At 38.2% G+C, this 16,108-nt stretch overlaps 4 protein-coding genes and 3 non-coding genes across 8 annotated transcripts; 5 read left to right on the plus strand and 2 right to left on the minus strand.

Moving 5' to 3' along the window:
• Positions 1 to 1,131: 1,131 nt before the first annotated feature.
• On the plus strand, positions 1,132 to 2,561 carry arf-1 (ADP-ribosylation factor 1-like 2). Its single transcript, NM_001379728.2, has 4 exons — positions 1,132 to 1,280; positions 1,354 to 1,464; positions 1,564 to 1,772; positions 1,858 to 2,561. Exons 1-4 carry the CDS (start codon positions 1,133 to 1,135, stop codon positions 1,933 to 1,935), a joined length of 546 nt encoding a protein of 181 aa, NP_001367325.1. The 5' UTR covers position 1,132; the 3' UTR covers positions 1,936 to 2,561.
• A 2,102-nt stretch (positions 2,562 to 4,663) lies between these two features.
• B0336.15 lies at positions 4,664 to 4,799 on the plus strand. Its single transcript, NR_052326.1, has one exon. It is a non-coding gene; the product is annotated as an Unclassified non-coding RNA B0336.15 (non-coding RNA).
• Positions 4,664 to 4,799, minus strand: B0336.14. Its single transcript, NR_052327.1, has one exon. It is a non-coding gene; the product is annotated as an Unclassified non-coding RNA B0336.14 (non-coding RNA).
• Positions 4,800 to 5,434: 635 nt separating this feature from the next.
• B0336.16 lies at positions 5,435 to 5,578 on the plus strand. Its single transcript, NR_052328.1, has one exon. It is a non-coding gene; the product is annotated as an Unclassified non-coding RNA B0336.16 (non-coding RNA).
• Positions 5,579 to 7,866: 2,288 nt separating this feature from the next.
• On the plus strand, positions 7,867 to 12,132 carry wrm-1 (Armadillo repeat-containing protein wrm-1; the record flags this gene model as incomplete). Of its 2 annotated transcripts, NM_065835.9 has the most annotated exons (9): positions 7,867 to 7,924; positions 7,976 to 8,083; positions 8,627 to 8,799; positions 8,857 to 9,240; positions 9,430 to 10,309; positions 10,359 to 10,705; positions 10,758 to 10,924; positions 10,981 to 11,183; positions 11,664 to 12,132. In NM_065835.9, the coding sequence occupies 9 exons, from the start codon at positions 7,900 to 7,902 to the stop codon at positions 11,765 to 11,767; spliced, it is 2,391 nt and encodes a 796-aa protein (NP_498236.1). The 2 variants fall into 2 exon arrangements, with proteins under 2 accessions (NP_498236.1, NP_001299856.1); NM_001312927.3 differs by lacking the exons at positions 7,867 to 7,924; positions 7,976 to 8,083 and having other exon boundaries at positions 8,656 to 8,799; positions 11,664 to 11,767.
• A 1,064-nt stretch (positions 12,133 to 13,196) lies between these two features.
• egg-1 (LDL receptor repeat-containing protein egg-1) lies at positions 13,197 to 15,176 on the plus strand. Its single transcript, NM_065836.11, has 5 exons — positions 13,197 to 13,252; positions 13,299 to 13,380; positions 13,425 to 14,066; positions 14,111 to 14,822; positions 14,874 to 15,176. The coding sequence occupies exons 1-5, from the start codon at positions 13,200 to 13,202 to the stop codon at positions 15,038 to 15,040; spliced, it is 1,656 nt and encodes a 551-aa protein (NP_498237.2). The 5' UTR covers positions 13,197 to 13,199; the 3' UTR covers positions 15,041 to 15,176.
• B0244.9 (MARVEL domain-containing protein) lies at positions 15,135 to 16,047 on the minus strand. Its single transcript, NM_065837.6, has 4 exons — positions 15,956 to 16,047; positions 15,578 to 15,763; positions 15,446 to 15,535; positions 15,135 to 15,398 (listed from the first exon to the last, which is right to left on the minus strand). The coding sequence occupies exons 1-4, from the start codon at positions 16,007 to 16,009 to the stop codon at positions 15,186 to 15,188; spliced, it is 543 nt and encodes a 180-aa protein (NP_498238.1). The 5' UTR covers positions 16,010 to 16,047; the 3' UTR covers positions 15,135 to 15,185.
• Positions 16,048 to 16,108: the final 61 nt, after the last annotated feature.

Here is a 16,108-nt window from a genome sequence, read left to right on the forward strand (position 1 = left end):
TGACTCCTAATAATTACTGCAGAAAGTAAGAAATTCTCGGCATTTTGAAAGGCGGAAAGATGAACTATCCTAGATTGGCGCAAAGGCATTGATCTATACTGTCTGCGGCGGCCGGTTTCTATTAAGCTTTCATTTTTCTCCAGCACATTCTTCAGAAGCGCCACATTGCTTTAGTCGGAAATGCGGGTCATCTATTTAGAAAGTTTGGCGCTTTGTATTTGATTTAATATTAATTTTCTCATCTGATTCTATTTATTAGTCACAGTATCTCGTGCTGCACTCTTGTGACACGTGTCCTTTTTTCAGAGTTTTTAATTGCGTCACGATTTTCAAAATTTCTCAACAATGCGCTCGCGTTCAATAGGTTTTTCTTCTCTCAAAAAGCATTTTTCATCACTTTCTTAATGTTGCAGTTTATCGTCTTATCACTCGAAAAAGTTTGTTTCAAAGTTCAAATTTTAGAACTTTCGGGTTCATTCAATCAATCAATCAAGATTTCACTGAAGGATTGAAAGATTCAACGTACGGCTGACGTGGAGTCAGTAGAAGGAACTCGAACATTACTATTCTCGTTCCTGTGTGTATGTGTTCTTCATCCTTCCGTCCTGCACTAGCGGACAAATTTGGACGGTCTCTTGTTCTTTTTCGCTCTCTCCTCATCTCTTGCGGTACTTTCACGTCTCGGTCTCTTCACTTATTGCCATCTATCTCCTCTTATTCGACCGCTGCGCAACGCACGCGACGCGCCCAGCGAACAAGACAAAAAGCAGCGTCGAGAGGTTGAGAGAGGAAGAGACACTCCACTGGTCGCCAGAGACTGCTGTGCTAGTGACACGTTGGACGGTGTAGCCGATGTATTTCTGCTGGATTCTCGCTCCTTGCGCCTGTTATAGATATCCATCTCCTTGCCACGTTTTACCCGATTCTTCCTCCTTCCAATCGTCTTCCGTACTTTTTTCTCCGATTGTCGTTGCTGGCATTTTCACGTATTGGATTTGAAATCTTCCCGAATTTTTCGCAATTTCCCACGAAGATTATTGATTCAGCTTTCACATTTTATTAGCGTTCCTTTTCACTTCCATCGGTTCCTCTTCTGAAATTCAATAATTTAATTTATTAATCAATTTATAGAATGGGAAACGTGTTCGGCAGCTTATTTAAAGGCCTCTTCGGCAAACGGGAGATGCGTATTCTGATGGTTGGATTGGATGCTGCCGGAAAGACTACGATTTTGTACAAGTTGAAGCTGGGCGAGATTGTCACGACTATCCCAACTATTGGTGAGTCATTGGGACGTTTTTTTGTTGCGAAAGAACGGTTCACAATGAGTCATAATTTTTATTCATATTTCAGGATTCAACGTGGAGACTGTCGAATACAAGAACATTTCATTCACCGTGTGGGATGTCGGAGGTCAGGACAAGATCCGTCCACTCTGGAGGCATTATTTCCAGAACACACAAGGTTAGTGATTTACGAGAATAGTTTGCGGATCAGCTTATCACCCGCAAGAATTCACAGACTGTCCAAAAAAAATGCTCTATTGATTATATTTTCTTGCAGGACTTATCTTTGTTGTTGATTCCAACGATCGTGAACGTGTTGGAGAGGCTCGTGAAGAGCTGATGCGTATGCTCGCCGAGGATGAGCTTCGTGATGCCGTTCTTCTGGTCTTCGCCAACAAACAAGATCTTCCACAAGCCATGAACGCCGCTGAGGTCACTGACAAGCTCGGGCTCCACTCGCTCAGAAATCGATCGTGGTATATTCAGGTGAGATATTTTTAATCAGCAGTTTCTCATCTGATATTTTAAAACTAAAGAAATTCACTATTTTTCAATAATAAATTAATTCCAGGCCACATGTGCGACATCAGGAGATGGTCTCTATGAAGGACTCGATTGGCTCAGCAACCAGCTCAAGAATAGATCTTAAATCATTTTTCTGAATCCACCTTCGACGAATAAACGACTACGAATCATCCGTTTTTGTTATTCGTTTCAACTCCTTTCTTCTCCCCATTCATTCTCTTTGTTCTTCTCTGTTCCATTTGAAATTCCCTCTCCCATCCCTTAGGCTTTTTAATTTGATCACCATCGCCCTCTTCTACTTTTTCAACCCAATTTTTATTTAAAGCCCCAATTCATTTGTCGTCTATTTCTTCTTAACTTCCAAATCCGACATTTTTTCTTATCCGATTACATTTGGAACCGCTCCTGACGGGAATAATATGTAAGTTATTCATTGTTTTTCTCTCCATTTTTGACCTGCTCCGCCCTCCATCTCCCTCAAATATTCCCTGAAACAGTGTTGTGTAACGAGAAGAAGTATGAACGTGTTTCTCTTCTCTTGTTGAACCATTATTCTATTTTTGTGATTTTTGCGCGTAATTGCACACAAACCTACACACAAATCTCGTTTTCATCGTTCCCTTCCCCTCGAACCTTTAATTTCGCTTCTCTTCTATTTCGTATCGAACACTGTTTTGCTTTTCCTCAATTTTTCCGTATTATAGTATCATATTCACCATTTTTTTTGTCGTGGAGTAAATTATTATGTTATATTCACCTGTTGATAATGACAATATGAAAGTATGAAAATGATCTTTTTCCTCAATTTGGACAAGAAATGTTAATTTTTAAGGGTAATTTATTAACACATGAGGCGTTATACTATGTGCAAAAATTTTTAATACGGAAAAACTAAATTCTGGAATTTCGTATTGTGCAACTTGTCTGGCGCACAGATATCACGTAGCGAAAAATACAGAAATTATTTACATTACTACTGTAGCCATGGTCTGATTTTGCTTTGTTCTTTTTCACTTTTTGACTCGGAATGACAGAAAAAAGAAAAATAGGATGAAATTCAAATATTTCGGTCACAATTCGAAAATAAATTATGTTCTAAAATCGAGCCCGTAAATCGACACAAGCGCAACAGTAGTCATTTAGAGAATTACTGTAGTTTTCGCTACGAGATATTTTGCGCGTCGAACATGTTGCTCAATGCGCATTCTCAGTGTTCACGTAATACACTGAAAATACAGTAATCCTACAGTGCTTCTAATGTACCCTGATACTATTCCCAGACGTATTCCAATTCATAACCTCTCCAAATCACCTAAATTGCACAATTAATGGAACTACAGTAATCCAATTATATACTTACTGTACCCTAATACTATCTCTGCTGACTGAGCAACTATTCAAGCAAAATTTGAATAAAAGGGGAAGTTACGTTAACAATCTCAAGTTTTTATAACGAATAAAACATGATAGCTGAATTGCACAAATATTTTGTTACAATTATTGAAATCAGGATCTTTATTCTCTGGCGTACCTATAACACAAAAAAATACCAAAATTTCGGCGGCTTCTTTTTTTTTTTTAATTTTAGACCAAATATATTCATTTACTGAAAAACTAAAATAAAATACAATATGGATAATAAACGAATATTTTGTCTCCTTGAACTAAACTTGAGGAATTCAATTCTAGTACAGTAATTATAGTTGTGCAACTCATCATAAGCATGTAATATCCTCCAAATGGTCCCATCTTGTGGAAATATTACGTGGATGACTGGTAGCATTACGTCACTAATGCTCATTGGTTGTGAAACGATGAATAGAACCAGCCAGTCAGCAGTAGCAGAATACCCCCCTATACACACCGTTTATATGATTATAGGGACGGATTAACCTCCCGTTGAGTGAACGCATTCATCACCAGACAGGGTTCGCAGTTGTCACATTTAGATTTTTTGAATCGATAAGTTTTATAAAGTATTTTTTTGTTCGTTTCATCGATCCTTTTCTACATGTTTTGGATATTTCCCAGCCAATAATTCCTGCACTTTTTTCAATATGCTCAATTTTGTTGACTAATTTTTCATATTCGAAGCAAAAATGATATGAAATGCAATTTTTAAAGATTGATAAGGCCTGCGTATTTCAGACACTTAGACGAATTGTGAGCTTTGTGTTTCATAATGCATACAAGTTTTGGTCTCGTTCAGAGATGCTTACGTGTCTGCCAACCGCCTACTGCCTTAGAAGTTCAGTGTTAACTTTTGAAGCACATGGTAACCAAACTTTTCACACATATGATGTCACGCAATTTATACAGGGAAGTCCCCAAAAAACCCAATTTTATACAAAATTCCGAATCTCTAGTAAAAACTTTCTAACCTGTCATCATCAAATCTTCCTCCTCTTCAATAAATTCGATTAATCGTCTCTCTTTCCAAGTGAGACAGTATCTGCTCACAAGATCTTTTGCCTCTTTTCCCTCGATGGGGCACCCCTATCCCTCAATCAACAGGTTTTTCTAGATTCGAAACACCACCAAAAAACTTTTTTCTGTCATATTGTTGTGTCTGATCGAGTAAACGTCAAGGTTTCTTATTCACTCGTTCGAAAAATTTGAAAAACGAAGAACGCGCACCTAATTTCCTGTCCATCTGCCCTTCTTGAGGAGCTGCTATTACTATTCGCAACCATCTGCCCGATAGGTTGTACCACACATTAATAATAAGCTTCTCAGTTTTTGACTTTATTTTTGGAAAGCTAAACACGCTCTAATGCTTCAACAAAAGTATATATTTAATTATGTACATAAACACACATGCGTCCATACTTTTTGGTCATTTCTGGTGATGACAATATTTGAGATGGGATATCCGAGAGGATTATTGCGCAATTCGCACTGCAATCCGATATCTTCGACTTTTATTATCCATTCTTCGACTTGTTTCTAGCACAAACAAGTTGAGAAGTCTTTTGTGAAACTATTTTTACTTGTGACGTGGTCTGAACAGTTTAGCGTGACATTCAAGTGAAGTGGTACTTGAACAAATGACATGTACAGTTGGTCAAGAGGTCGTCTACTTATTTTAAATTTGAATATAGTTTTAAATGAAGTATACATTCATGCTTTGAGCATTAAAAATGATTTCCAAAGAAAGCAACTAAAGAATTTTGAATTGCCTCCAAATTGCTTCACTGACGCACTTTTCGATATCTAGCGCATTTCTCGATAACCCAACATGCGCCAACACTTTTCATTTTTTTGATTTTCATGAAATTTCAGTTAAATTCCGAAAATATCGCTTGTTTTTCAAAAAATCACTCACTATTTATTTAAATTATCAATGAGAGTGTTAAAATCGATGCTCTGTTATGCAAAAATACCAGTTTTTTGCTTTAAAAAAGATAAAAATCATAATTTATTTGTTAAAGAACAGTTTTAAAGTTTTTCACGAGCAAAAAGATCAGAAATTCACTAGTAATTATTTTGCAGTTTTTTTCGTAGTAGAAAATAATTCAAATACACCCATAATAAATAGCTTCGTAAATCAGAATTTTATTAGCATAACCCTAAACACCAAAGTTTACAACTATTACTATTACTGAGAAGATGACATTTCCGCCACCTATTTAATTAGTCTCATTTTTACAATCCTCTTTCATTCACTCACTTGCATTCCAATTACTGATTCTATTTTCCATCTTCTTCCTCTCTTCTCATTATGCACAGAGTCTTTCTCTGGGTTAATTCGATACAATTCAAATCGTGTGTCCCGTCCCTCCAGTTGAATTCAATTCATTTTCGAATTTACCACCCCTCATTCATTCCTCCACTGGGTTTCTCTGGTCACTGTGGCGAACGAATGGTGCAAAAGGAGTCCATACATTGCGTCACACTGTCTGTGTATCTCTCGTTCAGCATACTATCTCATCGGACCGTTTCTCACACGGGGCACCTTTCCCCTGGTCATTCATTCACCCTCTGCTTGGGTCTGTTTGTCATCAGGCACATTCGTACACTTTCTTGTCCACCATTCACCCACACCATCTTTCCCACCACTCTATTTTTCTATAGATTTTACTCTGCTGCTCCAATTATCGACTTTGCCCAATTAGCCGTAGGTGTGTGGATTTTAAAAACTGTGTCATCAAGGCATCACTTTCAAATCCGTTTTACTGAGAAAGTGTCCTTGAATCGACGTTCTTCCGTTCGAAATCTTCACGCTTATGCAAACATATGGAGACAGATGTTTTCTGAAGCGATAGGGAGAAAAACGTGGGAAACAGGTGCAACAGTTGCTTTTATTTGCCAATTTTTTTTTGGTTTTTCTGCAAAATTTTCGACTATTTCTCTGCCTTTAATTTCCATTGAAAATTCCTGTATTTTTCGTAAATTTTTTGCCAAATTATGTTTTAAATTTCTCAAATTTGTACCCGAATTCACAGGAATCATTTAGAACACGATTTGTCGATATTGAAACAAAAAACTCAAAGTTAGTTGATTTTCAACAACACGAATAAGCTGAAAATTTCCGATTTATCAACATAAATCATGTGAAAAATGCAATTTTTGACTTGAACCCTACTTTTAGAGGTGAAAATTGAGGAATTTTGCAGATTTTCGGCCAGAAATAGTGAAATATCAGTTTTTTTTGTTAAAACTGAAATTTAGCAGAATTTCAAAAAGAAAAAAAAAACAGGTTTTGCATTTCACAAAAAAATGTTAAATTCTCTAAAATTGATTTTTCCTCGCCGCTGCTCTTGATTCTTCCAATTTCCGGTTCATTTTCAATTCCCCTAAATCCGGCTTTCATTTTTTCTTTTCCTTCTTCTCATCCTCACGCCTCACTTGATATCCTCAAAGTCATAGATTCAAATGTTTCTTCGTCACATTTTTGTCTCCGATGACACGCCTGATGATTTAATAATGTGGTCAAATTGATTGATTACTAGTTGGTTGTTGTCTCTTTCTCTACGAGTCGTGTACACACTGATTCCCTTCAGCCTGAGCAGGTGCATATTATCCATTCGCCAATGCTTCTCCTTTTTTTCGAGCTAACTCGCAAGGTTTTGATTAAAATTTAAATAAAAAACTTTAATCCCAAATCCAGAAATTTTCACATAAAACATTTGTGTGGCCTTTCGAAGTAAACTTCCTGCTCAACGGCATCACATTTTCTTTGATTTATTCACTAGATTAACTTTCAGTATTGAAAGCTTCAATCGAATTCAAAATGTATTGATTCGCGGCGCGGAGGTTTCTAGGCCACCGGCTGTGTACTCCTCTCGGACGGGCGATGCCATTCTTCTTATCAGTTTAAATCTTTTTTTCATCGCAAAACTTACTGATAAACTTTGTGAGTTACGTATTTAATAGGAATAATTTTCTCTCCGCTATTTTCGGATTAAATTTCCCCGAAACATTTTGCAACTGGCCGTTCGTCCTGCTGTTTGAACAGCATTCAAGTGTTGACCCCCCACAGAGTATATACCCATATGAACTGATTTATTGGTTACCCCCGATCGTTTTGCATTTATTATCCATTCACCAATGTTTCAGAAATTCAAAATTTTCTACAAGTGGCTGACTATTCGAAAAAAAAAAATAGAATAAGGTGTCAAAAAGTCTGTCAATATTGAAAAAAGCTCAGTGTCCACTTGAGTATGTTTGACTTGGAAGGTGTGAATAGCAGTTGCTCGAAAGACAATAGGAAAGGGGTTTTGTACTTTTGCACAGCATTCTGAGTTATTTTCTAAAATGAAAAAAATTATTTTTTAAACTTTTCTGTAAATTATATTAAAATTGAGAAAAAAACTATTGCTTTGATTCAAAAAACTCATAAATTAAACAATTTTTAAAATATTTTCTAGTTGCTGCAAGAATTAGATACAATTCTCACAAATCCAAAAGTTCGTAATTCTTTTAACTTCTCTTGAAACTTCTTCATTTTTTTGTGAAATCTCCACACACATCCGATTACTTTCCTTTATTCCCCTCATCAATGGCGTTTTCTCAGGTTCTCACATCGAAATTTCTCATTTTAGCTTAGTTTCAGGTTCCTCAACGGACCTGCAACCACCCATCTGAAATGGATGTGGATTGCGCAGAAACATGTAGGTTCCCCCTTGAAATAATAATTATTAAAAAAATCAATAAAATTTCAGTCTCGCAACCATGCACTCCGCTGAATTTCAATCCGATGACTCCGTCAACATCGAGAGTTTCAACACCAGTTCGGCCGTCTTCTACAATGTCTGCCAGACAATATTCAGGTGAGAAAGATATGAAATTTTGGCTTTACTTCGAAAAAAAGATTAAAAGCGGCCAATTTATGCTTAAGATTTTTAATATTCGGAAAAGAATTATTGTAATCTGAGAATTACTTTCATTTAAGCTGGAATAATTGAAAAGTGCTCCGAAAATTGTCTGAAAGTTGAGAATTGCCCGACAAAATTTTCGACAAATCATCGAAAATTTTTTTCAATTTCTCAAACTGAAACAAAAGTTATCTTCAGATAAAGCAAATATTATTTTCTACTGAAAACATGCCACACTGGCTCAATTACCGCGTACCCCTGATCTAGAATGATTGAATAAAAACTCGTTTGCATAACAATTAATCCAAGAATTTCCTGGTCGATAACATATTCCAAAAGGCCATTTCGCGCCCTTTTCTCTCTCGACCCTCTCCAATCACATCACCTTATCACTTCCCCCATTCCATTTTCGTATGTCTCGTGTGTCTATGTGTTCCCCATTGGAAACTTCCCTCAAATTACATACCTCTTTTCACATATTCATATTTCATTTTTCAGGTTCGCCGTTCAAGGCTCAACCTCAGAACATGGAACCGTCCAATTCTCGGGTGCAAGAACTCCGGGAAGCTGCTGTGGGAAAGCGATCATACACAAATGCTTGGATGCAGGGTACCTATGCACCGCCGCAGATGGCAGGACAACAACAAAGGTTTTCGAGGCCTCCGAGTGTGGTAAGAGATTTTTATAAGAATTCCGCGGCTTGAACAGATAATAAAATCAAATTTCAGATCGGCTCCACAATGTCTCACATGACGAATATGTCAGAAATGACCGCCTACTCGTACGGTGGATTGTCAATGCTCTCAGTCAACACTGAAATGGGTGAATTCAACAATTTTGTCAATCAGGCACCATATCAGCGAGCACTGACACGTGTATCGCAGGTTTCCGAGAATCAGGATCCGACGAATCGACAGTATCCGATGACAGCTCCCGAGATTATTGAGAATCTGGAATCAACGGAACTAATCAATCAAGCAGCAGCGATTCGAGCTTTGGAGCCAATTGTGAAAGCTGGTGGAATGTTGCAAACCTGGGGACCTAAAGGAGCCGAACCGATTATTCGAGCTCTGTTTCAAGTTCTTATTCCTCGGCCAGTTGAGAATGAGAATGTAAGTTTTGCATAAATGTTCGTTGAAGGTTTTCATGGTAGGTAGGAACATCGTCATCCCTAAGTGGATGCCTACAGCCTAATATTGTTTAAAAATCTAAAATCTAAATCTAAAAAAATCTTTCAAAAAAAAAAAAAAATATATATAGATGTATTAAAATATCGTTTGACAACTCCATATTTTTTGTAGGTAATCCGGAAAGCGTTTGAAATTCTCCACCACTCAATTCTTCTCTCCAACAAGGAAATCCGACGTATCGACAGGATGTTCTTCCGACTGAATGCGGCATTAATGGATCCCAATGGGCCGCCTGTGTTCAATGTACCAAAGCCATACAGTATCTATGAGATCGTGATGACACGTGCCATTCAACTTGACACGAAATTCGAGTCCAGTGCTATGGTTCTGCTCGTACATCTTTGTTGTAAACCTCATTTCATGAAGATTTTCTTTGGAGAAGATGAGACTCAACAGTCACCAGCACATCGACGTCTTCACAAAATAGTAATTGAATTTGCAATTGGAAACCTGAGAAGACCGGAAACGAAGTCAAAGAATAAGGGACTTTGTGTATCGATTATTAAGAATTTGTCGAATAAAAATGCAACTATCAAAGATATGTCAGAACGTCTTGGTGTTGTGAGCCTCTTTCATCAAATTATGCAGAACGAAGTGATCCACGAGGATTTGTTGTGGTCAACGATGCAGGCTCTTACCGTATTCTGTGGAGATGTTAAGAATGGAACACATTTTGTGCAAATGGGTGGAGCACAAGTTTTGTGCGGTCTTCTTTCGCATGGATCAACACGACTTCTTCACGAACTTCTGAAGTGTTTGAGACGAGTATCAGATTTGCCAGCGATCCAGGAGCAGGATATGAAAGAATCGATTCATTGTATAGTTCAACTTATTGGATGTTCGGATGTAACGATTGTTGAGCTAGCGACTGGAACTCTACGAAATATTGGACTTCATAACAAGATGAACAAGGCATTTATGGTGCAGGATGGAGTTACAAGTCATGCGATCGCAGTTCTTCGGACATCTGAACAGTTTACATATCAGCCACGTTAGTTTTGAAATATTCAATCTGAAATTCTAATTTACTTATTTTTCAGATGCCAATATAGATTTATATAGAAAGCAGATTCTGTCGATTTATGAAAATTGTCTATCCGTATTGAACAATGTGACTTCTATGGCACCTCAAGATATCAAAGAATCTGCAGTATCAGCGTGTAGAATGATCAGTGAGAATGCCGACTCCGCATATGTGCTCCTTCATTACTTTAACGTTGGAAATCGGAAGTGCAGGAAACTTGCGGTGACAGTAATGAAACGTGTCATTGAGACGGTTCCTGCTTTTGCTGATCCGTTTGTTGATCTACTTGGAACAACAAATGAGCCACTACCAATTTTATTGCTTCAAAGAGCATTCCAGAGTTTGGACGAATGGCGGAAAACTGTAAGCTATAAATTAAATTCGTAGAAACAAATAAATTATAATTGATTTTCAGAGCGTTGAAATGATGAATTGTGACGGTAGAAGTGCTGAGCAGAGAAGAGAATTAGATGACAGACGAAAAGATCACGAAGATATTGTAAAACGATCTGTGGGACTTTTAACGAATCTTTGTAGTCAGGCAAATCCAAGATTTTTCCACAGTTTGAAGCTAGTATTGACGTAAGTTTTTTACACTGAAAATCACAATTGAAATAATTAATTTCATTTTATTCCAGAAATGGCACGCTAAACCCCTTCCAATGGCTGACACATGAGATGAGTGACGGTATTCTGCAAGAGTGGCTAGCATTCATTTTGTCAATTTGTAGTCGTGACGAGTCACTGCAAACTTTTATGATGTACAGATTCCTGGAACAGGCAAAAATGACTGAAGCATTCTTTGCGGAACTCAAGGCTCGTCGGCAGAATTCGAATATTCGTGAGTTTTTAACTTCTGAAGAAACTAACAAAAAATACGAATTTTTAAAATACACAAACGCGAAATTTTTCAATTTTGCGCCAAGAATTACGGTAACTTTTTGTTGAATGCAAATATGTGCTTTCATAAATAGTTTTTTTTGTAAAAAATATACGTTTCAATTGAAATATTTGGGGGTTTTGTGAATTATTATTTATGAAAACCTATGAACAATCTATGAAAATTCAGCAGAAACTAAAATTTCATAATGCAGGACTTTTAAAGGCGCACACCATTTTGCATTTAACAAAAGCTTGTCGTGTCGAGACCGGGTACTGTATTTTTGGCGCAAAATTTAGCTACTTCCAGAACATTAAAAGCCTCTTCATTTCTATCACTGCGATAAAAAAAATTACAACCGTGTTTAGAAATTTTATAAATTCTGAAATATGAAATTTTTTATTCCCATAATTCCCTTTTACAATTCACGATCTATTTCAGAAACTATGTTGTCAAAGATCATCGATCTTGGTAGACATCAGCAGAGAATAGTTTCACAACAACATCAACAGCATCAAATGCAGCATCATCGACAACTAATGTGAATGAATCTTTGTGCGGGTACAGAATTCCCTACTCCCGGTGCACAGACACACAATCTCAATCAAATCGATCTTCCAGTTTTATTCATGTGCTATTATATATTTATCTTCATTCCATCCCCATGTTCCCTTATGTAGTTTCACATCAAATACCCACTTCATTTCGTTGTTCTCATTATCAGTATTTGGAGCATATCACTCCCCAATCTAATTAGTTTTTTCCCATCTATCCGTATTATTTGTTGCTCACTTCATTTCTCCAACCATCTCTCAATTATCTCATGTTCTATTACAAGTGCGAACTCTTTTCGACAATTTGATAACGGGCCCTTTTTTTTCGTCTATCGTGTATATGAATTATTTATTAGACTTTAATCTAGAAGACACAAGAAGATTCATCTAGAAGACACAAGAAGACGGACAAAAATTATGATGTAAATCAGAGAAGAGATCAGATATGAGATGAAGGAAGCAATGCGCCAAGCACGATCACCACCAGTTTCAACTGTGTGCACACCATTCGAAAACGTGTAGCAGTGCGCAAAGATGGCGCCAGTCTGAAAAATTGTAAAATTTTGTTACTTTTTTAGAGGATCGCTGGATACCCAAAATAAGATCTGAAGCAGGAAGTGGGCAAAGACGGAAAATGTATTCGGGGCACAAATGATGAACAGGGATAAGCCGACAAGAAGAAACTGAAATATTGAAAAAAAATTGCCACGTGTCACATACATACAGGCGGTCTCACTTCAAAGACATACCACCACGGCTACGAATTTTTGACAAGCAAAATGTGCAGGGTCAGAATGGCACAATGAATGAGTGCCATCATGATGAACCACACATAAACTGGCATACAGAAGCATGGATCTTGCGCAGTGGCTCCTAGCTCAGATCCCGATTGAGCTCTGCCACGTGGTTCCTCTGGGCGTTGGGTCCTAGATATTGAAATTTTATTGGGATTTCAGAACTTGGTTAATTCGATTGAAAACCTAGAAGTCGATGGACTCACTCAATATCGCGATTACACTGGTTCTCAAGCATATTATTCAGACACTTTATTTGAGTTAAAACTTAAAAATACATTTCATTTGTATTATTTTTCGATTCACGTGTTTTCATTATTTAAATATTTTTTGCGGAAAAATATTTCAACTAAAACACTTTTTGAATAACGCGCGCTTTTCTTGCGGGTTTCGCAACGATTACAGTACCCCACTGAAAATTTTCAAGGCGCGATTATGATTTTCGGAAGTTAGTCTTGAAGCGACTTTACAAAACATCTTTGATCTAGACTTTGACCCACCGTTATTCTTAGCGGGAAAATATAAATTTTCGCCCAACCCTAACTTGATTTCTTTCATTCACGATGCGGTTTTGTTTTTTCTTCTACGCCTTTTTTCCATCTTTTCATCAAATTTAAAATTTTCAGGCTATGAGCCAGCAACCCGGATCCGCTCGACGTGTGAACTTCCCAGAGGAGCCAATGTAAGAAAATTAGATTTATTTCATATTTAAGTTTCTTCAATTTCAGGACGCTGGGAGAAAAGTTCAGCCATCGAATGGATCAGTTAAAGGAAATAATAGCCGATGGAGGTTGCTCACGTGCTGCAAAGGTTGGATGATGATCCGGATTAACTTTTTTAATTAATTATTTCAGTGCGTGTCAATCACCGTTTGCCTGGTTCTGCTGGTTCTCATTTTTGGTGGCGCGATCGTTTACCTCGTCATGTCACTGACTTCTTCTGCTCAGAAAATGTCAGCCGATAGTATGGATATCTCTCCACAAGCTATTCGTCATCCGAAATTCTGGCCTCCAACCGACAAGATTCGTTTTGATGATCTCAATGGAATTCCAATGACTTCTTTGTTCCCTCAAAACGTCTCAACATGTTCTGGATTCGGATTCGCATGCACCGGGGCAGTTCACATGGTTATCCCGTCTTCGAAACGATGCGATGGAAGAAGAGACTGCGAGGACGGCTCCGATGAGGAAAACTGCAAAGAGTGTCAGTCAGTGTTCTCCTGCAAATTGCGTCCTGAAGAAGAGTCCAAAAAGAAGGGAAGATCTACCGTCCAACCAACACTCATCTGTCTGACAGCTCAACACCTTTGCGATAATGTCGAAAACTGCCCGGATGGCTCTGACGAGGCTGTCTGCAAGTCTTCTTGCTCCAAAGATCAATTCAAGTGTCCTGGAAGCAATGCTTGTCTTCCACTCTCAGCCAAGTGTGATGGGATCAATGATTGCGCAGATGCCAGCGACGAGAAGAATTGCAGCAAATGCCAGAATAACGCTCACGTATGTTCAGTTTTGTTTTTATGCTTTAAATTTATATTTTTCAGAAATGCGGAAAACAGTGCATAAAGGCAAGCCACGTTTGCGACGGCGTCGCTCAATGTGCTGATGGCTCCGATGAACAACAGTGCGACTGTCAAAGATGCTCAGGAACGGACAAGGCTCTTTGCGATGATGGTACATGTATCATGCGGACCCAAGTCTGTGACGGAAAGAAAGATTGCACAGATGGCATGGACGAGGAAGATTGCCCCGGATCGTGCACAATCGAGTCATTCTCCCCAAAACTCAAGATGGTTACTTGCTCCGATGGCAAGCAATACACTGAAGCTGAAGCGTGTTCTGGTTCGTTTGAAAGTTGCGATCACGATTGCCCAAATTCCAAATGCCATCCGAAGCTCGCTTTCACATGCCCAGCAAGTAAAGAAGCACGAAAAATGTGCATCAGCCGACGTAAAGTCTGCGATGGAACACCTGACTGTGACGATGGAGCCGATGAAATCAACTGCACGCCGATCAAGGAATGTGGCATTGCCAAAAATACTCAGTTCAAATGTGATCACAAATGCCTGGATTCAAGCCGTCGATGCGATGGAGTTTGGGATTGTGAAGACAAATCAGATGAGAAGGGATGTGATAAATGCCCATCTGGTACTATCAAATGTGCTGCTGATAAGAAGTGTCTTCCAGCCTTCACCCGTTGCAATGGAGTTGCTGACTGTTCAGATGGAAGCGATGAACTTAAGTGCTCCTGCCAAGGTAAAAATTATTGTATTGTGGAAGTTTATATAACAAATATTTTTATTTCAGAATGCCTGGGCGTCCATTCCAACACCTACATGTGCAACGAATCGAACAGATGCCTGAAACGCGACGAAGTGTGCTCTCCGTATTCAATGTGCCCCAATGCCACATACACCGACAAAGCGTTTTGCGCTGCACTGTTCCTCAAGAAATCGGGAACTTCCCCGTTCTGAGATGTTTTAATACTAAATCCCACTAACAATCTCACCCCCTTTCTGTGAATTTCTCCAAGTTGACCCTGAACTATTCTTGTGAAAACTATTGACTATGATACAATATTTATTGCATGCTGATAAAACGTTTCATGATAGTACTCTTCTAGCGATTGATGTAATAGTAATTGAGCATGCGGAACATCAGAATCATGATAACTCCAGCAATTAGCAGATCAGCACATCCGAAGCATATAGCCAACATGTATCCGTGACGATTAGCATCACAAACTTCCTTGCTCATACCGGAACTACAACTGTCCCCTCTCCTAACAACATCAAGAATAATTCCAATAAAAGTGAAAATACAGTAAGCGATCTGAAAATCAAAATATAGAAAAATTAACTAACAGGGAATCCTCGAACCCAGTAAATAAAGTTCAGAGCAAAACTGATTATATTCGAGAAATATTCGGGAAGGAACACGATAAGACCCATGTACAACGTGGCAAACACCTGAAATAATTGTTTGGGAACATTTCAATTTCATGAACTTACGAGCCAGATAAAGTAAGAATAATGGGTGCTGGCAATCCATAGACTGAGTGTTAGAATTACAAGGAAACACGACAAACCAAACATAATGAACTTGGTGGGAACACCTGCAATGAGAATCTCATCCGGTTCAGCAGCCCACTCGAATCCAGCTCTCAAACGTGCCGGCTCATTCTCATTCGGATTTTCCTGTAAAAATAATCTTGCCACGAACGAAACATTTTCAACGATTTAAATGCTACGCAAAATAATGAACTTTTGAAAACTAGAGTAACCCATTGGGCAGTCTCTACTTGAATATAATTTATTCTTGGTGAGAACGGGCACCATATTTTAGGGGGAATAATCCGTAAAATCTGAAACAGTAACATCAAAACTTACATCCTCCACATGCACGTATTCCAAATCCACGGATGCACAACTGTCTGGATTCATAGTTTGGAACTTGAATAATAATTAATGTTTTGTTCGATGCTTGTTGGATTTTATTTATTTTTTCTATGGTTTGAAATGAGTTCACGTTACCTTTAATTT

Source organism: Caenorhabditis elegans, chromosome III (genome assembly GCF_000002985.6).
Source record: "Caenorhabditis elegans chromosome III".
Lineage (NCBI taxonomy): Eukaryota > Metazoa > Nematoda > Chromadorea > Rhabditida > Rhabditidae > Caenorhabditis > Caenorhabditis elegans.